Source organism: Oncorhynchus keta, chromosome 14 (assembly GCF_023373465.1).
Source record: "Oncorhynchus keta strain PuntledgeMale-10-30-2019 chromosome 14, Oket_V2, whole genome shotgun sequence".
Lineage (NCBI taxonomy): Eukaryota > Metazoa > Chordata > Actinopteri > Salmoniformes > Salmonidae > Oncorhynchus > Oncorhynchus keta.
In genome coordinates this window covers 30,796,896-30,820,190 of record NC_068434.1, presented here as the reverse complement: position 1 = coordinate 30,820,190, position 23,295 = coordinate 30,796,896, and the positions used below count along the sequence as shown (strand labels likewise).

General features: G+C 43.9%; 3 protein-coding genes across 7 annotated transcripts in view; 2 read left to right on the top strand and 1 right to left on the bottom strand.

Moving 5' to 3' along the window:
* The window catches only part of LOC118393203 (adhesion G protein-coupled receptor A2-like), a 63,633-nt gene extending 58,562 nt beyond the window's left edge, over window positions 1-5,071 (top strand). For all 4 annotated transcript variants that reach the window (XM_052461479.1, XM_052461478.1, XM_052461480.1 and 1 more), the window contains 7 exons: window positions 12-201; window positions 342-553; window positions 714-841; window positions 935-1,058; window positions 1,140-1,288; window positions 2,184-2,273; window positions 2,438-5,071. In XM_052461479.1, the coding sequence (XP_052317439.1) occupies window positions 12-201; window positions 342-553; window positions 714-841; window positions 935-1,058; window positions 1,140-1,288; window positions 2,184-2,273; window positions 2,438-3,857 (2,313 nt within the window). In that variant the 3' untranslated portion in view covers window positions 3,858-5,071. The remainder of the gene's footprint in view (window positions 1-11; window positions 202-341; window positions 554-713; window positions 842-934; window positions 1,059-1,139; window positions 1,289-2,183; window positions 2,274-2,437) is intronic.
* The window catches only part of LOC118393200 (prolactin-releasing peptide receptor-like), a 377,063-nt gene that overhangs the window by 347,145 nt on the left and 6,623 nt on the right, over window positions 1-23,295 (bottom strand). The gene's annotated exons all lie outside the window — the stretch shown is intronic.
* Window positions 8,131-23,232, top strand: LOC118393202 (rab11 family-interacting protein 1-like). Of its 2 annotated transcripts, XM_035785640.2 has the most exons (6): window positions 8,131-9,016; window positions 14,114-14,553; window positions 14,655-15,687; window positions 17,424-20,384; window positions 20,885-20,990; window positions 21,073-23,232. In XM_035785640.2, exons 1-6 carry the CDS (start codon window positions 8,667-8,669, stop codon window positions 21,277-21,279), a joined length of 5,097 nt encoding a protein of 1,698 aa, XP_035641533.2. In that variant the 5' UTR covers window positions 8,131-8,666; the 3' UTR covers window positions 21,280-23,232. The 2 variants fall into 2 exon arrangements, with proteins under 2 accessions (XP_035641533.2, XP_035641539.2); XM_035785646.2 differs by lacking the exon at window positions 17,424-20,384 and having other exon boundaries at window positions 8,152-9,016.

Here is a 23,295-nt window from a genome sequence, read left to right as displayed (position 1 = left end):
CCTCCTTCTAGAATGCTGTAGCCCTGGCCTCTGTGGTTCTTCCTGCCTCTCTGTTCCCCCCGGACGCCCCGTCAGACTGTAAGCTCCAGTTTGTGGCGTTCCGTACAGGGAGGTTCTTCCCTTTCTCTGGGAACTCCAACGGTCCTGGAGAGCACGTCCGCAGACACAGTATCAACAGCCCAGTGGTCTACGTAGGCTTGGGTGAGGGAACTGGCTGTTTGGAGCAGTTATTATACTATTATTACACAATTCATCTCATACACAGAGATGGGTCAAAACATGTCCATTATTTATTAATAAAAAAATTATTGGTGATGGTTATCTCCTCCTTTGTTTGGCAGACGGGTGCAGTCTGTGGAACCACTCGGAGGCTATCCTGGTGTCCCTGCGTCACTTGACCCCAGGCAGCGAGCCGGTGGCGGCCCACTGGAGCTTACAGGCACTGCTGCAGAAGCAGGGGGGGTGGAGCCAGGAGGGCTGCCAACTAGCCCACACGGACTCTGCCACCTCCACCCTGCGCTGCTCTGTACTCAGCAACTACGCTGTGTTGCAGGTAGGGTATCCTGGGATCACTCACTCTCAGATATTCATGGTGGATGTAATGTAATGAGGACTGCACTGGAAGAATGTTCTCTTCTCACGATCTCAGGATTTTATACCAAGCCCCACAGTGTGGCCATTCATATATTCATATATATATATTCTTTTCCTAGGAGGTTCCTGACTTCCCCCACTCCCCACCCATGTCAGTGAGGGTGCTCCACCCTGTGGTTTACACCTGTACTGCAATCCTCCTCCTCTGCCTCTTCACCATCATCATCACACACATACTACACCACAGGTACTGTGTGTTTGCGCGTGCATGCTTTATTATCTGACATAACCCACTGTCTTTTTTTCACTGCTAATGTTCATCTTTGGTTTCCTCCTGTAGTTCTATAAATATATCCAGAAAGAGCTGGCACACCTTACTCAATACCTGCTTCCACATCGCTATGACCACAGCTGTGTACACAGGAGGCATCACCCTGACCAGCTACCCAATGGTGTGCCAGGCAGTAAGTAACCTCTCCTCTCAGACCCAGCTTATGCTCTCTACGTGTGGTGTGTCACGGCTGACCCGGTGTGATTTGTGTCAGGTGGGCATCGCTCTACACTACTCCTCCTTGTCTACTCTGCTGTGGATCGGTGTCAGCGCCAGAGTCCTCTACAAAGAGTCTGTCTGGAGGATACCACGGCAACCAGAGGGAGAGTCTACTGTTCCCCCTACTCAGCGGCCTATGCTCAGGTCAGTGATGTCATCAGGGCGAGACAGAGTCGACTTTTATATGAGAAGGTTGTGAGTCATTGTCAAACAGGTCAGTGGTTGAATTGGGAGCTCATCGTGGGGTGCTATTTTAAATGACTGTATTCATGTGAACAGACACCCACACTGTGTCATATCAAAGACCACCATTGTGTTTAGAAGCAAGGCTCTTCTGTTTTAGAAAACCTTGGAGGGAAAAACAGTAGACTACTGCCAAGGCACAGAAGAGCGGTAGTGACAGATGCAGAGAGCTGAGCCCAGAGCTGAGGAGGGGAGGAATATACGAGCGAGGGATAACAGAGGTTGAGGAGAATATTGTAAATCTGTCCAGGGTGATGGAGGGGGCGTACTGTCCCCTCATTACTGCGCCACTCCCCTCCTCCCCATGTTCCGTTCTGCCCTAGTGCTCCCTGGCTGGGATCATGCACTGTACTGCTGACCTCTCTGGCTTTCCCAAACCCCTTTTGTCGACCACCGCCGCATGTGGTCAGCCCTCCAATGACACCTGGCCCTTTGATGAATCACAACCCAGCTGCAGCCTACTGCCCACTGTTACACTGTATCAGCTAGCTGCCCAACTAACAGCTCAGTTCAGCTCAGGAGATCACAGACAACTAGCCTAGGGATCACTACAGCTGTGTGAAGTGTATGTTTGCTGAAAGAAAAAACAAAGGAGAAAAGACCCTAAATATCATATAGAATACACAGAAACTATTTGTCATACAGTTCTTGGGTTTTGGTTGTTGTTTCCAATATTATAGACTTGTATCTCTCACATGATACTTCACTCCTAAATAAGTTCACTGTTATTCACTGTTACTTCCTTTTTCATACAAATTGATTTGATCCATCTAATTTGTGTTTTTCCTGAATACAGGTTCTATCTAATAGCTGGTGGTGTTCCTCTCATCGTATGTGGCATCACAGCAGCTGTCAACGTCAACAACTATGGGGACAACAATCCTTAGTGAGTGCTTCACATTTTACTATTGACCCATTGGCCCTTCACACAGTATATTTTGGTTTAGTGCTTATTCAAGAGAAAAAGTTGACATTTTTATGAGATTTTGAATACATAGAGGTGTCCTTGTTTTGCTATGACCTTACTGACTTTTTTATTGCATATTCCAGCTGCTGGTTGGTGTGGCGGCCCAGTTTGGGGGCCTTCTTTGTCCCCGCAGGCTTGGCGGTATTGGTGACCTGGATCTATTTCCTGTGCACTGTGTTTCGCCTGAGGCACCGGGTGTCCAAAGAGTGCCCAAGATTCTCCCTGTCCTCCCCTGTGCCTGAGAGCCAGCCAGCCCTGGGTGGCAGCACCAGCCTCCTGTCCACAGACTCTGTGGTGGGGACCATACATGCTGCGTTGACCCCAAAGGACCAGTACACCCTGAAAGTGCAGTTCCTGGTGCTGGTAGCCACCCACTTCCTGTTCCTGGCCCTGTGGAGCTGTGGAGCCATGGCCATGTGGCTGACAGGGCGCAGCAGCCTATTGTTCAGCTGTCTCTATGGAGTAGCTGTCACCGTGTTGGGGGTGTTCCTGGTGGTCCACCACTGCTTCCGACGCCTGGACGTGCAGGCCTCCTGGCTAAGGTGTTGTCCAGGAAATCGGCTCTCCCAGCCCATACCAGTCTACACGCACACCTGCACCACTGCGAGTGGGGTGCAGACCACCTCTGAACAGGGATCCCAGATCTTCATTGGCTGCCATCCTCCAGGGGATCCCCACAACACCTCATCAGCCAGGTCCTCCTCCACCCCCAGTGGGATCAGCAGTGTGGGCCCTGGGCCCTGTAAACTTACCAACCTGCTGCAGGTGGCACAAGAAAATACCAACAATGCCACTCGTGCCTCAGCAGGCATCAACACCAGCACCAGTACAGACAATAACAACAAGCAAGCTAACAACCTGCTGCCCACACTAGGCTCTGTAGCCCCTGTCCAGCCTCAGAGGAGGAAGGTCAGTGGCAGAACTAAACAAGGGAGCAGTCAGTATCACCACCGAGGTGAAGGCAGAGGTCACTACCGTCTCAAAGCCATGAGGACTGGTGGGGGAGGGGGCAGTATGGGAGCACTGGGACCTACAGGTATAGAGCAGCACAACACTGCCCATCCAGCCCACAAACAGGCCACTAGTGAGAATGGCAGTCTCCATCACAGCCACTCTGAAAGCCCAGCCAGCCCGCTAACCAACGGTAATGGTAGGAGAGTGGGGGGGACAGTGACCACCAGCCCCTCAGAGGGTAGCGACGGGGGCAGCAGTGGCAGCCGTAAGCCCTTCCCTCTGCTCCCCTCTGTGGCCAGCAGGGTGGCCATGCAAGGTAATAGGTGCAGCGCCAGCCGAGACAATCTGAAACTGGCAGTGGCTGCAGAGCGGGAAGCTAAGCGCTGCTCCTACCCTCTGAACAGTATCACTACCACTGTGCCAGGGGCTGCGCCTAACGGCATCATCAAGAGCTCTGTGATAGAGATGGAATTGGACACAAGTTGTACAGACCATTCCCAGAGCTCTGTGGGCATGAAAAGTATGTGGAAGAGTGAAACTACAGTGTGACACTCACTCTCTCCCAGCAAATGTCCACAGTGGACCCTGGCAATATTTGATATGACTGCTGTTGTTGTAGTGTCCTACACCTATAGAGACAAATCCTGATCTGAGATCCATGTGTGTAATTACCCAGCTAGCATATAACGTTCTGAGAACCATATGTTTCTTATAGAGCTTGGTGAGAGCATGGTTGTCCTATGGTTATTTTGTATAAAACCTTCCCACAACTTTCTGCAAATGGTGCAGGATAGTTGCTTGTCTTTGGAACATTCTCAGCACATTCAAGGAGCTTGACCAAAAAAAGGTTATTTTCTTTGTATTTCATTACTTTAAGAGAACTTTCAAACATGGTTACATTTAATAAAAATGTTAGTAATGTTCTAGAAACATTCTCCAACTGGTTTGACATTTGGAATGTTCTCAAATAGTTCAGAGAACTTTAAGAAACAATGTTCTTCTGTGGGAATTTCAGTACTTGAGCATAATGTTTCCTACAGGTTTCGAATAAAACATAATTAAATCTAAATGTATTTGTCACATGCTTTGTAAACAACAGGTGTAGACTAACAATGAAATGCTTACTTACGGGTCCTTTTTCAACAATACAGAGTTAAAGATAAAGATAGAAAATCAAAATAGTGTCATGGTTATATTTAAGGTCATGTTCTCAAATTGTTCCAAGAACGTTAGGAAACAACGTTCTTCTCTGGGAATGTCATTACCATAGAATAACGTTTTCTACAGGCTTCTTCAAGGTTCTAATTAAAGTAATGTTCACAAATTGTTCCGAGAATATTAACTTTCCATAAAAAAACACAAGAAAACTTTAGTAACGTTCAGAAGAAGTTTTAAGAATGTTATTTAAAAACATATATTTCCATCCATCCGCATCAATGAAACTCTTTCTATCCTTTATCTTGTATCTTGTGTGTTCAGGTGTGTTGGCCTTGCCCACTAATTGGCCATACCCGAGTGCTTCTTTCCCTGTAAAACGGGGTCCGTTTGAATAGACTAAAATTAAAAGCTTTGTACTCGTAAAAAAAAACATGGCATGCTGGCTCCATCCGGGTGGCGCAGTGGACTAATTCCATGAATAGAGAACGTAAGATTATAGGTTTGAATCTCACTGATGCATCACAATTGCATGATTAATTCCTAAGGAAATTAATTTCCATGTGTCCTATCTGTGCTTGGAGTTCAATAAAGTTGACTCAAAATAAGCTAGTTGTGTTGCTAAAGGTCTTATTGAAACATTCAGTTAACGTAATCCAAAACCCTCCAGATCACTTATCATTTCCGTTCTCAGAGCGCTGGGTGAGACTTTCGTACATTTCATTTAAATAATTGCAAAGAACTTCAAGTATCACTTGTGGATCTCAAATTGGGATTCAGGTCATGAAGATGTTTTTATTTTAAATGTGTAAAGGAGATAGATCATGGGGTTGGAGATAGATCATGGGGTTGTGTTGCTTCTTACTTTTGCTTCCATCACAGGGATATGTACTTTCATCTCTGTCACTTATGAACTGTTTGTTGGGTTTGCCAGGAATTCAAGGCCTGTCTTTTGTGTACCTAAAATACTCATTTATTCACAGGAAGTTTTACAAGCTAAGTCTAAAATTGACATAAGATGTTGATTTTGGATACCTTAAAAGGGCAATTTGCAGTTGTATTCTTATTCTGTGCATATCAACTATAGCATGAAATGGAATCTGAGATTGTCCATTTCTACAGTACGGCTGTGCATAGCCTCTGTGAAGAATCCTTTTGCTCTTATTATGTTGACTTGTATTAGTGTGTGTGTGTGTGTGTGTGTGTGTGTGTGTGTGTGTGTGTGTGTGTGTGTGTGTGTGTGTGTGTGTGTGTGTGTGTGTGTGTGTGTGTGTGTGTGTGTGTGTGTGTGTGTGTGTGTGTGTGTGTGTGTGTGTGTGTGTGTGTGTGTGTGTGTGCTTCCGTGAATATGTGTTTGTGTGTGAGATCCTTAATCTCGGATGAGAGAATGCAGTTTGTAAAATAATATGTTTTTACTAAAACTCAGATTCAAATACGCATCAGCACTGAGAGGGAACTTCTCCCCTTCATGAACAGGTTGGACAAGTATCGGTGTTTGGATAAAATAAACTGAGAGTAGCGTTTCTTTGACCCTGGCATGTACTCGGAAATGTTCCTGGTTATTTTTCATATGAACTGCCACATCCTTCTTCCTTTTTCCGTTTTCCCTTACTGGCCTATGTTCAGTTCGGGATAAAAACGTACTGTAACATTCAATTAAACGGAAACAGTGCTGTTCTGAATGACCAGTTCAAAACAGGGAGGGATTGGGTTGTGGGCTGTGGAACGCTGTCAGCATGGCCGCTACCCTTTAAATATGTCACTCACTGCTTCAAGCCACACCCCACCAAACGGAGAAAACGTACCTCAAAGTCTGTTCAAGAACGTTGAAGAACAATTTGGGGAAATGTGTCATTCAGTACAAGTGGTTACACAGTGTACCAAATGTTCAATCGAACTGAACGCACCCCTGTGCTCTCACACCCTCGGAGTTTCAAATCTCTGGATTTACACTGCCCCCTCCAGGATTTCAAACATCATTGTTCATGCGCTGACAAGTCAAAGGGATGCATCAGTAAAACCATGTTCAGTTTGTCATCTGTATCAGGAGACTATGTTAACGCTTGTTAAATCATGTGGTAAATGGCTCTGGTTTCTAACACATTAATCAAGATACAGTAAGTGCTTACTGACCCCCCACGCTCCCCACACATATACACACACACACACACACACACACATTTACCTCATAAACTAATGGCTTAGAAGCTTGTTAAAGTAAAAATCAACTACCCCTACACTATTTTGTTCTGTTAAGGTACAAAGCTCAGAGTAAAGGCAAAATAAATTATGACAGAACTGATTCATGTTATCTACATAATTCTCTCATGTTTCTTCACACACTTTATCATCCAATATTGTGTAAAACCATATTATGCTATTTTGATCTTGAGTATTCTTTCAGAGTGTGTAAGAATGCAACAACTCACTGCATCTTAGATAAGCTCCTCTAAACAACTCCAATGTGTTCAGGGAAATGATTATGCCAAAGAATTTTGTAGAATAGCAGAGCTTACCTCAATATCAGTGTTTAGCAAATTGGATGCATTTCATAGATTGTATTCTTATTCTAGGTCCTGAAATCTCCCTTTGGGTTAATGTTAATAATTCAAACTCACAAAGCTCAGATTTGTGATAAGTACAAAGCAGTGGTATCACATACGTGAATACATGTATTATATTTAATTGTTGAGGGGATGTCAAACTGCTAAACCTGCAGTAGTGGCTGGTCACAACATGTTTATATAACCTGTGTCTGATATTCATGAGTTTACCTTCTACAACACATTGTCACTGGAAGAAAAAAAAAACTTCTTATTCCACTTATTTACATTAGGTATTAAATGTCAAAATGTGCAAGAACACAATGATAAAATGTGTCATCTTTTCACTCATGGTTACCCAGATTTACATTTCATCCATTTACTAACATTCATCACATTGGTGATAGGTCCCTAAATGATTTCCAAGTTTTGTGTCCACTTTCATCTCAAATTGAAAAAGGGAGATTTCAAAATGTTGTATGTATATTTATATTTTAATTTGTCACAGTGACATCAGAATGAAATGATTGTGACAAATAACTGTTTTTAATTCAATAATATATTGTTCAAGAAATTCAGACTGTGCCTTATAGAAAAAACTGATGCAAAATTTAAAAAAAATACAACTTCGTATCTTGTCATTGTTCTCATACTGATGGTGCAATTATGCTTCTCTGATATGAGCATGAGATGAATGCGAATGAAGAAGTCTGAGACAAACTCAGTTATTGCTGTCTGCAGACTGTCTGAGTATCAGCTGTCTGCAGAGTATCAGCTGTCTCTGAAGCCTCCGTTAATATCGTTCTGGTATAATTTGTGACTTCTTTACCCTGTGTGTTCAACAAAGCTGAAACCTTTGTCACATTTTTTGTTTAATGACAATTTGTTCCGTTTAGTTTACCAAGAAACAGAGCAAACGACAGAAATTCAGTAAGGCTGAGAGGGTGTAGGAAGGTCATCATCGTCCTGGGGATTCAGGGATTGTAAACTGATCCTAGACCTGTGCCTAGTGTCGATGAAAAGACTGCGTAATTCACGTTACAATGGCACCAGCACAACTGTCCAATCACGGTAGGTCTTTCATTTATTGACGCAAATCCTTACCAATCAGATAGGTTGTGGGAGAGTATGGGCGGTAAACAATGGTTGATGAGGAAGTTTATTGTTCAACAATGAAACAAGTCAAAACAAGAAGAGAGATGCTGTGAAAAGCAAGTATTGCAGTCAGTGGATAGCCGTTGTATTAGTATTTTACCTTTCTATGACATAGCAGAGTATAATTTGATTGTTGGGGGGGGTACGTTAGCAAGTTCTTGGCGACATTTAATCTTTAACTAGTTATAGTAGCTAGATACCCAGTAACGTTAGGTTAGTAAGGACAAACACATGCGTGCATTAATTGACCCTGATAGCTATATAAGGTCGGCTACATTATTCAGATTATCCTTGGCATAGTCACCGTGTGGCCTACGTACGTGGACGGTGTATAACAGTGAACTGGGGAGGCGTGTCAAGTGTTACGATATAATCAGTTGGAGTCGACATTATAGAGGACGACGAGCTACCGTTTGGCGAGTCAGTCTCTTGAAGTGAGAACAAAGTCGCTGTGATATCTTAACTTGCAAAACTAGTATTTTTGTAAAAGCTTAAAGCTTTGAAAATGTCTTTGGCTGACCAAAGTCAGCAGTGGTATCCCACAAGCGTACAGGTGACCGTGTTCCAAGCCAGGAATTTGAGGATCAAAGGAAAGAATGGAACCAACGATGCCTATGCCATCATGCAGGTGGCCAAAGACAAGTTTTCTACCTCGGTTGCCGAGAAATGTGTCGCACCGGTATGGAAGGAAGAAGCAACGTTTGACCTGCCACTGTTCCACCATGGCAATGCTGAACGCTGCACACTATACATCATAGTAATGCACAGAGCTCTGGTGGGACTGGACAAGCTCCTGGGACGAGCTGTGATCAACCTACTTGATCTACACGATAACAGCGCCCGCAAAAAGACCGAGTAAGTAACTCTATTGATTGAAGCAAAAAGATCTGAGTGTGTGGAGTCATGGAGCTGGTGGGAAAGCAATCTGATTATGTTGAGTCAAGACAGTGAATAGCCTACTTGAGTTGATATCTGAACCCAGCCTAATTATTAACCTAGCTGTTTGAGGAATTCCCTCTGAAAAGAGTGGAAGTAGTTGGGAAATTCCAGCTCATTAGTGTTAACTGTGAAGCCTACTGTATCTCTGGCATTCACAGCTGGATCAGGTAATGCTTATGGTCGGGCCATGTCTCATTAAGAGGAATATTGACCAGTGTCTACATTCCTGACATTCCCCATGTTCCTACAAGGTTATTTAAAGCAGAGGGTTAATCACACCATCACACTGACATGTTGTTGAGCTGGGATCCATGGATGACATTCACAACAATGATGGGATAGGCCCATCATAATGGGTGTAACGAGCTTCATAACATGGTAAGCCATGAATAATTCAAGAAAAATGTACACACCCTTGCCTTATGTAATAGTGTTCATTTAAAAGCCACTGTTTTCTAGACCGAAGGACGCTGATTTTAATATTTAAGACTGCTGGCTGGCTTTTGAATTGTAGGCTATTTGTCAATTGCTGTTGTTGAGGGCAGTGAGTGACTAGTCATATCTTCCTGTGTAAAATGTTCTCTGTTTAGGCTGCCACACGGGCAGCATTTGTACAGTACTCCATTACCTAATTCACTTGCTTATTATACACTCATATCTGGAGCCTTATCTAGATTTGACTAAATCTGTTTGTATAGTTTGATGACAAAGTTCTCTCTACTAGTCTTTACTTTCCTTCTCACTTGCCTTTTCTTGCTCCTCTCCAACACAAAAAGGGTATTGGATGTTGCTGTTTGTTTCCCCTAGCAGTGAATGGTGTTATATTACTGACCTACTTTAGTGTAATGCTGGGGCGGCCGGGTAGAGCGTTGGACTAGTAACCGGAAGGTTGCAAGTTCAAATCCCCGAGCTGACAAGGTACAAATCTGTCGTTCTGCCCCTGAACAGGCAGTTAACCCACTGTTCTGGATACTGCCCAACCCTAATCATTAGATTGTGACATGTTAATCATTATACTTCAGAGAAGTCTGTGCCTCTACCACTTTCTCAGAGAACCGGTCCAACAGGACAGACCACCACACCTCTATCAGGGCCAGGGTTTTCTATTTATCTGTAAACATTATCACATGTATCTTGTCAACTCGTTGTTCCTTTTTAAACTCATAACATCCCTTCACTGATGTGTTCAGTCCATCTAGTACTACATAAACAGAAGTTGGTAGGTGCTGTTTTACTTGGCATGACCCATTTTTGGGAAGAAGATTAGTAAATGCTTGGAGAAGTTTTAGCACAGCTTTCATTAGCCTACAGTTTAGGAGTCCTGTAGTGCTCTGCTGAGCTTTATGGAAGGTGGGCGAGGTTTTCTCCCATGCATGTTTCCTGACTTTTCCTGCAGGATCATGTCTGGTCATGTTTGTTTTAGTACACCAGTAACAGGGTAATGTTGCACTGATATTTTACATGAACCACATAGAATGTTTTTAAATAACAGCTACTCTTTGTTTAGCTGTGCATGGTCACTACAAATTACCAACTAACCTGTACCCCCCCGCACATTGACTCGGTACCCTCTGTATATGGACCCGTACAAATCAGCTGGGCTTGACAATCTGGACCCGCTATTTCTGAAACTATCTGCCGCCATTGTCGCAACCCCTATTACCAGCCTGTTCAACCTCTCTTTCATATCGTCTGAGATCCCCAAGGATTGGAAAGCTGCCGCAGTCATCCCCCTCTTCAAAGGGGAGACACCCTGGACCCAAACTGCTATAGACCTATATCCATCCTGCCCTGCCTATCTAAGGTCTTCGAAAGCCAAGTCAACAAACAGGTCACTGACCATCTCGAATCCCACCGTACCTTCTCCGCTGTGCAATCTGGTTTCCGAGCCGGTCACGGGTGCACCTCAGCCACACTCAAGGTACTAAATGATATCATAACCGCCATCGATAAAAGACAGTACTGTGCAGCCGTCTTCATCGACCTCGCCAAGGCTTTCGACTCTGTCAATCACCAAATTCTTATCGGCAGACTCAACAGCCTCGGTTTTCGGATGACTGCCTTGCCTGGTTCACCAATTACTTTGCAGACAGAGTTCAGTGTGTCAAATCAGAGGGCATGCTGTCCGGTCCTCTGGCAGTCTCTATGGGGGTGCCACAGGGTTCTCGGGCCGACTCTTTTCTCTGTATATATCAATGACGGGCGATTCCCTGATCCACCTCTACGCAGACGACACCATTCTATATACTTTCGGCCCGTCATTGGACACTGTGCTATCCAACCTCCAAACGAGCTTCAATGCCATACAGCACTCCTTCCGTGGCCTCCAACTGCTCTTAAACGAGTAAAACCAAATGCATGCTTTTCAACCGATCGCTGCCTGCACCCGCATGCCCGACTAGCATCACCACCCTGGATGGTTCCAACCTTGAATATGTGGACATCTATAAGTACCTAGGTGTCTGGCTAGACTGCAAACTCTCCTTCCAGACTCACATCAAACATCTCCAATCAAAAATCAAATCCAGAGTCGGCTTTCTATTCCGCAACAAAGCCTCCTTCACTCACGCTGCCAAGCTTACCCTAGTAAAACTGACTATCCTACCGATCCTCGACTTCGGCGATGTCATCTACAAAATGGCTTCCAACACTCTACTCAGCAAACTGGATGCAGTCTACCACAGTGCCATCCGTTTTGTCACTAAAGCACCTTATACCACCCACCACTGCGACTTGTATGCTCTAGTCGGCTGGCCCTCACTACATATTGCCGCCAGACCCACTGGCTCCAGGTCATCTACAAGTCCATGCTAGGTAAAGCTCCGCCTTATCTCAGTTCACTGGTCACGATGGCAACACCCATCCGTAGCACGCGCTCCAGCAGGTGTATCTCACTGATCATCCCTAAAGCCAACACCTCATTTGGCCGCCTTTCGTTCCAGTACTCTGCTGCCTGTGACTGGAACGAATTGCAAAAATCGCTGAAGTTGGAGACTTTTATCTCCCTCTCCAACTTCAAACGTCAGCTATCCGAGCAGCTAACCGATCGCTGCAGCTGTACATAGTCTATAGGTAAATAGCTCACCCTTTTTCACCTACCTCATTCCCATACTGTTTTTATACTGTTTTTATTTATTTACTTTTCTGCTCTTTTGCACACCAATATCTCTACCTGTACATGCCCATCTGATCATTTATCACTCCAGTGTTAATCTGCAAAATTGTATTATTCGCCTACCTCCTCATGCCTTTTGCACACATTGTATATAGACTGCCCATTTTTTCTACTGTGTTATTGACTTGCTAATTGTTTACTCCATGTGTAACTCTGTGTTGTCTGTTCACACTGCTATGCTTTATCTTGGCCAGGTCGCAGTTGCAAATGAGAACTTGTTCTCAACTAGCCTACCTGGTTAAATAAAGGTGAAATAAATAAAATAAAATAAATATAGCCTAGTTATACATTCACAGTATTAGGCAAGACTGCCGTCTCTTCTTGTGCACCAGACGCATGGAATAATCTATGATCCATGCTTCATCTAGATATGTTAGTGCCACAGAAATCATTTAAAATATTGATGGGAGGCTGTTACAGAGTAGTGTAAATGTTTGTTTTTTTAGGCTGGATCATGTATGTTTTATCTATTGCATCGATTGCTGCTGCCTTGGCCAGGTCTCCCTTGAAAAATACTTTGGTTCTCAATGGGATTTTCTTAGTTAAATGTATTTTCTTTTTGATTTGATTTTCTTTTTACTTTTGTTTATTTAGTAAATATTTTCTTAACTTGATTTCTTGAACTGCATTGTTGGTTAAGGGCTTGTAAGTAAGCATTTCATGCTAAGGTCTAAAACTGTTGTATTCGGCGCTTGTGACAATTTGACTTGATCACTGCCCAGCAAAGTACAGAACTTCAGCTGAATGCATCCTAAATGTAGGCACAGGCTAATGATCTACCATGAGTAAAATGTGACCAGCTGCTATCTTTTGTTTTCCTTGAACCTTTTCCTGCTTATGGATGGATGATGTCATCAGGGAAGAATGTGTGTACTGCTCACTAGAGCCCCAACTTATCTATCACAACTCTGACCCTGTGAATGCTTTCCTGGTCTCAGCTGACCTTGATGTTCAGTGATTACACTGGATTTAACCAGGGAGTTTTAGCCTCTTGGCTGCCTTTTTATAAGCCAGTCCAAAAAATGTTTACTTCCACTTATATGATAACTTAATTAAATATGTGAAAAGACTAGGGGCATACTGCAAGTCACTGAATATGCAAAACAAATAAAAGCCTATTGCAAGAGACTTGCACTAAAATTGCTCCAGGATGGATTGGATGTGTTTCTCTGGTCTTGGAAAGGTGAGAACTCACCTGGGGGACAGTTTGTGAAGCTATACTTTGCGTTACCTGTCTACTAATTTACCAAAAAATCCTAGCAGTGCTTTTGTTCAGTGCAGTCTCTGCAATCACAGAGACTCAGTGTGACGGGGCATACTAATTGCTTGTTTTGTCATGGTTATGTGAAAGGCTCTCAAACACTTCTGCCTTTCCCTTGTTCTGAGTAGGCATAAACAATGTACTCAACAGGGAGGAAATGAGGGCAGAGGCAGAACAAAGGAGTAATTGGCTGCTTTATCTGTTTGGCCCAGTGGTTGCTGGAACAGGGTGCATGCCAGTCAATGGCATGTATGTGTCTGGTCTTCACTTAAGAGACATGTATACACAAAGCAAAGGACACTTATTTGAACTGCAATTCGTTTACAGCCTATTTACGTCAACACTAGAGGAGCTAGATCTATTCTAGGTCCTGACCTCAAACTGTTAGAAATGTCATAGGTCTGTCCTTTTTATAGTTCTGCAATTTTTATCAAGTCATGTTTGACCACAAACTAGGCTAATTCAAATGTCGCTGGTTGCGTAATAAACAATTCCGGTCATATTTGATCTTCAGTAGTTTTAATTAATTGAACAGGAGGATCTAATCTTGTTCTTTCTCTGACTGTCTCATTTTCAGTTGGTACAAACTGCTGGATAAGAATGGGAAGGAGGACAAGGTCAGAGGGGAAGTGATGATGGACATCCAGTTCATGAGAAACAACTTAACAGCCAGCATGTTTGACCTTTCTATGCAAGACAAACCACGCTCCCGCATCGGAAAGCTCAAGGACAAAGTGCGTGGGAAAAAAAAGGATAGCTTCTCTGACTCTGCCTCTGCAATAGTGCCCTCTTTCAGCCAGGTAGTCACTGACAGCGAGGGAGAGGCTGACTCCCACTCAGTATGCCCAGAGTCCCCTGGGGCCAAGAAAAAATCCAAGCTAAAGTCCCTCTTTGCCCCTAAATCCAACCTGCAGCGCAATGTCTCCCAGTCCATGTCCACACTGGGCACTCTTCCTGAGAAGAACGCATCCCTCGGTGGCAGTCGCTCTTCTGGCCTCAATGTGGATTCTCCTGATGGTGAGCTCCTTCATTTCAGTTAAACATTTTGACTATCTGCTGACCTTTTCATATTTGAGTAATGATAATTGGCATATGCAGTAACCTCTTTCTATCTACAGTTAAAAAGAAGTTCAAGTTCCTGGGCCACAAGCGCACAGGCAGCAATGACAGCAAAGTGTCTACAGGACCTTTTTCTCTTCTGGGCAGATCCAAGCAGAAAGAAGACCCGAACAGCATGTGCATCAACGGCAATCATGTGTATGCAGAGGAGGTAGAACCCATGTCTGGGTCCACCCTCAGCCTTAACAGCTCTGGTCAGGGCTCAGTGGAGGATGTACGAAGCCACAGGCAACCATCTGACGCCGCCGTAGACTCCCTCAAGGGCGCCCCTGTCAACACCTACAGAAAGGAGTCTGCAGATAGGGATAGGGCTCTGCTGGAGCAAAGGCGCCTTCAGGAAGAGGGAGAGAAGAGGCAGGCTGAGGAGAAGAGACGTAATGAGGAGAAACAAAGAGTGCAGCTCAAGGTACTGCAGGAGGAGGAATGCAAGAAACAGGAGGAGGAATGCAAGAAACAGGAGGAGGAATGCAAGAAACAGGAGGAGGAACGCAAGAAACAGGAGGAGGAACGCAAGAAACAGGAGGAGCAGGAGAGGAGGTTCCAGGAGGATGAGGCAAGGAGGAAGAAGCAGCAGGAAGAGGAAGAGGACCGGAAGCGGCTAGCGGAAGAAAGAAGGCGGCTGAAGGCGGGTGAGCTTCAGAGGCTGGGGGAGGAGCAGAGGCAGCAGGAGGAGGCCAAGAAGGCAGAGGAGCAGAAACAACAGGAGGAGGCCTCTGTGACTGAGAGGCTGTCCTCTCTGTTTGGTATGATCAGGAAGAAGGAGGAGAAGAAGGAAGAGCTGCAGCAGAGTGTCGCCAATGAGGTGAGGCACAACCCATCTCCCAGTCACAGCACCAGAGATTTGGAGGTCCCTGTTCCTGCCCCTCGCCATGCTGCCAACCCACTCAAGGATATTCTCCTCAGTCCAGACCCTCCAATCCCATTTGAGGAGAGCCCGGTGGACCACCAGAAGGGTGTTTGCGGCACCAACACCCCGAGCGCTGCAGTCTTCAACTCCAACCGCACTGCCAAGGTGTCTGCAGTCAAGCCCAGGTAGGTGTCAGTCTTGTTCTCATGCACTTACAGCTCTTTTCTAACTTGAGATCTGAATAAGTAAGTCGCTCTGGATAAGAGCGTCTGCTAAATGACTTAAATGTAAATGTAAGTATGTCCAAACATTGCTCAAATCTCCCACCAATGCATGATTTTAATAGTGCAGATCTCAAGTTAGGATTTGGCCTTCTATCTGCTGTGAGTTTTGATGTCAGCCTACTAATGTAATGTAGGCCTACCTGATGTTCTGCCGGAACACAATAGTAAGTGGAGCTACTATATACACAATGTATTTCACTACTGATCTGGTAACACTAACCAATAACATTTTTCTGTCTCTGTAGTTTTCATGTTATTTTTAAATATTTAGTGGTGGAATTTTTTACCTCAGAGCCAGCACATGCAAATGATTACAATTACTGCCTTGGTAGCCTTTATCAACCATTTTCCAAACTGTCACTACTGAACTACTGCATTCTTATAACTCTCTTAAAATATTTTTTTTTCATGGAAATTACTGTATATTGTCCAGATTGAACAGCTGTGGTGCTATTTTCCTCGCTTGATATGATATACAACTGAAGTTAGTAGTTTATTATTCTCAGTTACAATTGGTTGTCTGGTGACTTTAGTGATCAAATGGTGGTTTGGATCAGGATGAACTAATCTGTACACCAGACCATGTCTCCAATCTATGCTGGCTGCAATTAGTTTCATCTCTTTGTTCCTCTTGATTCTCTTAAGGCTCTTAAAAGCCTGAAAGGAATTCCATTTGGCGCGTGATGGACCTGTTTGGCCGGTGTGCTGATTGGTCTGTAGTGTGGAACCTGTGTGTGTGTCTGAAACGGGATGGTATGGTGCAGAACAGGTTGGAAGTGATGACGTGCGCTCGCACAGGGTGACTAACTACACTGAAAATGTCTGCTAGGGAAAACGACGCTTTGTTTTTCCACTCATCTATTTCTGTTTTCTGGATTTATTTGAACCATTCTTTCCTAATGGTGAGTTGTCCACTCAATATAGCCCAATTCCTTTAAAGGAGAAAATACTTAGTTTCACTATAGCCTACTCTTGTTTGAAATTCAGACATTATAAATCTGGATTTGTTTACTAGCCTATGTTTGAGCTTTTTACAAGAATTATTAAATGGTCCGTCCTAAAGTAAATGTAATATGTTTTTTTAACTACCTTTTTTTAAGTGTTTTTAAAAGAAAGGCAATTGTGGGAATTACAATATTTCCAAATTATGTTGAATTCCATCAAGACTTTACCAGGTGTGATGATGTAACCTTCTCCTTTCAAGAAAATAATGTCAGAATGTTTGAGTGGGTCCCTGTTAATTTTCGCAGTTTCAGACAGGATAGGATATTTGTCATAACTGGATTGTTCTTTCCTTTTGAAACAAATGAATATGAACATTTGAAATATCAGACAGAAAAGGCTCTGGGTATACACAATTATCATCATTAGGGCTCCAAATGAAGAACAAAGAATAGAAAAGAACAGAGAGAGCCTGGAAAGAGCACACATTCTTCCGACATTCTTTTCTTGGAAGCATTTGGGGTGCATCATCACATGTGAAGATAAGATCTTGATGGAATGAAACACCACACAAAGATTAGGCTAACTCATGAGAGGTGTGTTGACTATTTCCGCTGTGCTGGGCATGTTCATAACTCTGGTATATTGTGACGGTCAGACACTGACCTCCAAGCATTGTTTTCACTCCTTGGCAGATTGGTGGAGTCTCTGAAGCAGCCTGAAACCCCCAACTCAGACTCCCATAGGCAACAATCTCCCTCCCTGTCCTGCACCGAATCCCCTCTCTCTAGCGTCCCTTCTGAGTCTCCTGATATGTTCTCCAACCTTCACTCCTCCCTGGCTCCACCTAGGACACGGAGGAGCACCTCTGAGTCCCCCTGCAGCAGCACTGAGAACCTGACTGCCATAGGATCTTCCCCTATCGGATCTGAGAGGAAGCGGCAAGCTCCTCTGCCCCCCAGCCCAATGGAACTGCATGGAAATCCCAATGCAGGCTCCAGAAGTGTGTCTGCTAATTGTGGCTCTCTTGTGTCAATTAAGGAGGTTGAGGCCAAAAGACCTCCTCTACCTCTTCCTGACTATGATCGCCTGTTCCCACAGAAGAGGCATGGAGTACAAGGACAGACTCAATGGGACCATATCATTGCAGAAGTGAATCAGAGACAGCAGGAATACACATCTCAGCTCATTGGAGAAGAGATGAGCGTTGATGGCCCAGGCCTCGACTCCCCAGCACCTCCACACAATGACAAATATTTGTACTTGAAGGAGAGGGCAGCAGAACGCCTTAACCAGCAACAGACACAAGTTCAGGAAGTTCAATCTTCATCTTGGAGGAGAGTGGGGCCCAACAGTTCGCCAGCGTTCATCCCCCCTCCCAAACCTGGAGCTGCAGCCCGCCCTAGACTAGTGATGGACTCAAACAAAAAGCAAGGCCAGAACACTGTACAGGCTAATCAAACTGTTGAAAGACACAACGCCTTCGTCTCCAAAGTCTTGGGCTCTACCATTCCTATGGCTCAAAGCAACAACGTACCCTCAGTGAAACCTTGGGAAGATGCAAGGAAGGTGCCTAAAACATCAGTTGCTTTAGCCAGTGAAGGCCATTCTGTTCTCCCGATAGAAAAGCCTACTAGACTTACATTAACAGAAGTTTGGGTGTCAAGTTGTACAGATGGACGTAAAGGACTGCCGAACGCTCTCAAAGAGATCCCCGCAACCAAACCCAGACAAAGGTTAACCAGCAAAGAGCCAGTGAGACAAGTGGATCCTGAGCCAAAAGCAGCAGAGTCTACTACCAATGTACAGCAGGAGAACAGATCAGAAATGAGGGCAGCCTCCATAGACATGAGAGTGAGTAGTCCAGTCATGGCAAAGAACACTGAGGTAACTGCTAACAGTGAAAAGCAACCCTCACCTGACTCTGTAGAAAGCGACAATAACAAAAAACAACTGGAACGCTTTATGAAAGAGACATTTTCTGAACCTGACCCTTTTCCCATTGCGGAAGTCCTGCCTAAATACCCATGGGCTCAACCAGAGCAGAGCCACGGTGGAGATGACCTGTTCTCTGGAGAACCACAGAAAGGGGACAAGCTTGAAGAACTGGGAATGAAAACTGATGACTTGGTTAAACATTTTACGCCAAACAATTCAACAGATCTGTCCTCCAGCTGTAATGACAGTGACTCAACGCATCCAGAGGAAAAACCAGAAGAGCACAGTCCTACTTCTCAAAGGGGATTTTCACAAAGGAAAAAGGAACGCGCAGACTTCGACCCCCCAGCACCTCCACTTACTGACAAATATTCTTACTTGCAGGAGAGGGCAGCAGAACGCCTAGACCAGCAACGGACACAAGTTCAGGAAGTTAAATCTTCATCTTGGAGGAGAGTGGGGCCCAACAGTTCACCAGCGCTTATCCCCCCTCCCAAACCCCGTAGACTAGAGGCCGACTCAAACAAAAAGCAAAGCCAGAGCATTGCACAGAATAATCCATCTGTTGAAAGACACAACACCTTTGTCTCCAAAGGCTTAGTCTCTACAAATCCTATGGCTCAGAGCAGAGATGTACCCTCAGTGAAACCTCGGGAAGATGCAAGGAAGGTGCTTAATACATCTGTTTCGTCAGCCAATGATGGCAAATCTGTTCTCCGACTAGAAAAGCCTAATAGACCTACACCACAAGTTTTGGTGTCAAGTTCTACAGATGAACCTATAGGACTGCCAAACACTCCCAAAGAGATCCCCTCAGCCAAACCCAGACAAAGTGTAATCAGCAAAGAGCAAGCAGATCCTGAGCTAACAGCAGAGCATACCACTGTACAGCAGGAGAACAGATCCGAGATGAGGGCAGTCTCAACCCCGGACATCATGGAAAGTAGTCCAACGATGGCTAAAGCTACTGACTCTGTAGAAAGCGACATTCACAAAAAACAACTGGAACTCATTATGAAAGAGCCGTTTGATGACCCTTTCCCCATTGCTGAGATCCTGCCTAAAGACCCATGGGCCCAACCAGAGCAGAGCCACAGTGGCGATGACTTGTTCTCTGTAGGACCACAGAAAGACGACAAGCTTGAACAGAGACTGACAACTGACGATTTGGTTAAGCTTTGTGTGCCAAACAACCCAACCGATCTGTTCTCCAGTTGTAATGACAGTGACCCAGAAAAACATCCAGAGGAAGAAAAACCAGAAGGCCCCAGTCCTGCTTTTCAAAGGTTATTTTCTCAAAGGAAAAATAAACGAGCAGCACCTCGGCCTCAAGCTAATTTGAGCAATAAAGGAGCCATGGGAAGAGGTGAGCTGGTTAAACAAGACGCTTCACCCAGAGAAAACGAAACAATCAGGTTAGCCACTACAGGATCTGTCAAACTTGAGCTGCAAGCCAAAAATACTAGACAGAGAAATCTCTATAGTATAGAAAAGGTAGAAACCCAAGCCAGGAAAGAGTGGACAGCAGACCCTTTTACCTTCTCCCGCATGTCTTCTGACCTGACTTCTCCTGAGCCTCCCCAGTCAGTAGGTGAGCCCAAACCCCAGGCAGGGGCTGAGGGTAAGACCCTGCTACGGGCCTGGGTCTCAACCTCTGAGGCGCAGCCACTCACTGTTCTGAGTAGCAATGGAGATCGGCCAGACTTAACACCACTCAGGTGAGCCTGGACCCCTCTGAGGTCATAACCAGCCCTTAGCCCTTCAATGATTGTATGCATTTCACGGCATGGGATTTTCTTCTGTTCAATCAATCAACTTATGTCTGTGTAATGGGCCATAAGCCTCAAGTCTAGTCTAAAAATTGTCTATTTGGAGAGATTTTAAGTGTCAAATGTCCAACAAATTGCTGGATAGCTGGGTATGTTGGATCAAAGGGGAATTGTTCGTATTTTTGGTTTTGGTGTGAGCATGGGATATGCTATTGAGTTCTCTTTTTTTTATATATATATCTTGGGGAAAGTCTTAGTTGTCAGTGCACCTATTCTGATTCATGATGGCACATTGGGACAGTTTTTGTTTGTCATTTTCCCTGGTTTCTGTAACTGGAGTCTAACTGAAATAGACCTCTGTTCATTCCATTTCCAACTAATCTCTTGACCTCCGTGAACAATTGTTACGCTCTACCCTCTTAGTGTTTTCTTTAATCTTGTCTTTCCAGGCCTCACCCAGTGAAGCCCATGAGCTCCATGGAGAGCCATGCTCTCATCAACACCCCAGTGGTGAGAGAGCTGAAGACCTATGACAGCTCACTGGGAAATATGAAGGTACTACATGTTCATGTCTATTTACCTTTTGAAAGCAGTGATAGAATGCTAATATCTGTGACTCTGTTTGCTCTATCCTCAGGCACCAGGTAAGGTGGAGAGTGGGCCATACACCCAGCTGACCCAGGAGGAGCTGATTACCCTGGTGGTGAAGCAGCAGACGGAGCTCTCCAAGAAGGACTTCAAGATCGTTGAGTTGGAGGAGTACATAGACAACCTGCTGGTGCGTGTCATCGAGGAGAAGCCCAGCATCCTGCAAGGCCTCAACTCTCCCAAGCAGGCCCTGTAAGGTATGAGGAGTGGGCCAGGGAACTGTAGGATGGAGGGAAAGATTTAGGCTTCTACTCCAATATTCCATTTAGTTTGTGTGGTTTTATATTGCTGTCACTGTGTTGGATCAAGAAATCTCTATGAAGGTCTTGTTTCCTTTGCTCATATGCACTTTTGTCTCCATGAGGAGTCAGGCTGAGATTCAATTTCCAGGTTTCTTTTAGAAACCAGGATGCATGCTGGAATGCTTTTTTTCTATAACTAATTAATGAATCATTCCAGGCTACTATTATTTGACCAGCTTTTGCTCTTGTTGTAACACTACGCTACTGGAATTCCTTTTAATACTAATTTACCGTATGCGCACATTTCTTGTCATTGGGTTGGTACTTTTTTAATCAACATTTTAAATCGGTCTCCTCTTCAGGCAGAATAGAACTGGATGCCCTCGGTATGTTGATGTCCATGTCACTGATGAAATGTATCTGTCCAGGCCTTTGCACAGTGACTCCATGGTGCCTACAATTCAGTGGACTTTAATTAGCTAGTTATACTTTGCTATCTGCTCATCCCAAAGCCTTAACACAGCGCTTCAATAATAAGATGCTAGTGTTTTATTTTGTTGCATTCTTAAAACTTGATCTTCTTTCATTGTTTTCTAGGGTTATGTTTGTCATTCCTTTCTTTACATCATCATGACTTGCCTTGGTGCTGCTATACTACTTGGTGTAATCACAGGAGTTAATCTAATACCAAATAAAATGGATAATAATTATTGTGGGGCTAGGTACAAGTACATCAACCTTAATCAGAAAGTCCATGTTGTGTGGTAGGAACATGTCGGATAAACAATGGTCTTAGTGTAGTTAGCTCGTTGACGCATTATTGAACCTGTGATCGGATTCTCGTGGTTTGATTGGAAACTCGTCAGTCAACATTCCTTACTTCAGTTTCTTGCATTAGTTACCTTATTACTTTAGTTGTTTATCCTACCGTCCCCTTGTTACATTTTGAAGTCATGGATAAATGTGGTTAAGAGGGTTTGGCCAGTAACCAAAAGGTCACTGGTTCGAATCCCTCAAGGTGGAAAGAACTGATCATGTTCATGAGCAAGGAGAGACCTGATTCACTTTTTTAAATGTATTTATTTTTATCTACTGCTGTTGAATCACTGATGTACCCACTGTGCATTCTTTTCTTTCTATTGTAAAATATTTATGCAAATATAAGTGCACACACCATGTCAAATATTTATGCAAGAGTTACTAAGAGTTTAACTTTGAGTAAGAGCTTCCAATATAATTACATTTTATATGGAAATTGAAAAAATGTACGACTTCATATTCATTTCCAGCACAACCCCAGCATCATCAAACAGTACGTGAATATCGTGTTTCCTATGTTTTGTAGTAAAAATGAGAGCTAAGTGTTTCCAATTACATCAAACAAATAGTAGGCAATGCCAAATAATTGGTGCACAATGATGTCATTGGAAACCATCTTCCTCCATCTTTACTACAAAACATATAAACGTGCCATTTTCACATGTTGATGTTGGGGAGCTGCTGGAGATGAGGAATATGAAGTTGAAATTTCAATTTTTAAGCATTATGAATGTTTCAAAATAAACCTTATCCATGTTAGATGTAATGCCTTTGGCACTTTGAAGTGCTTATTAAGCGGTAGGTTTTGACACTGACAATGGCCTTACAACTTGTGTAAGTCTCAATGTAATCTACTCAATGCATCTTCTGCAACTATGCCTTCGTGTAATGTCATAGCAATAAGAAATCTTGTGAAATATTCACATGTCTATGATTGTGCCTTCAAGGGTTTTACACCTAAGAATTTACTTTTTGTGATTACTGTAAGTCTGGATTCCTTAAGAGCTTTTTGTTTATACTGCTTTTAAATTCAGAGTATTGTATACACTTTGATCGTTCCAATTGCAATAAAGTATAATAAATCTTAATGTTTTGTCATGTATGTTATTAAGAAAGCTTGAAGACTTCTAATAGCTGTAGGTCTCCACTAA

Excerpts from the sequence above, each read along its gene's own strand:
- LOC118393202 (XM_035785640.2), top strand. The coding sequence starts at position 8,667 with ATGTCTTTGGCTGACCAAAGTCAGCAGTGGTATCCCACAAGCGTACAG. Across the intron at positions 14,554-14,654 it reads CAATGTGGATTCTCCTGATG|TTAAAAAGAAGTTCAAGTTC; the intron begins GTGAGCTCCTTC and ends TTCTATCTACAG. Across the intron at positions 15,688-17,423 it reads GTGTCTGCAGTCAAGCCCAG|ATTGGTGGAGTCTCTGAAGC; the intron begins GTAGGTGTCAGT and ends ACTCCTTGGCAG.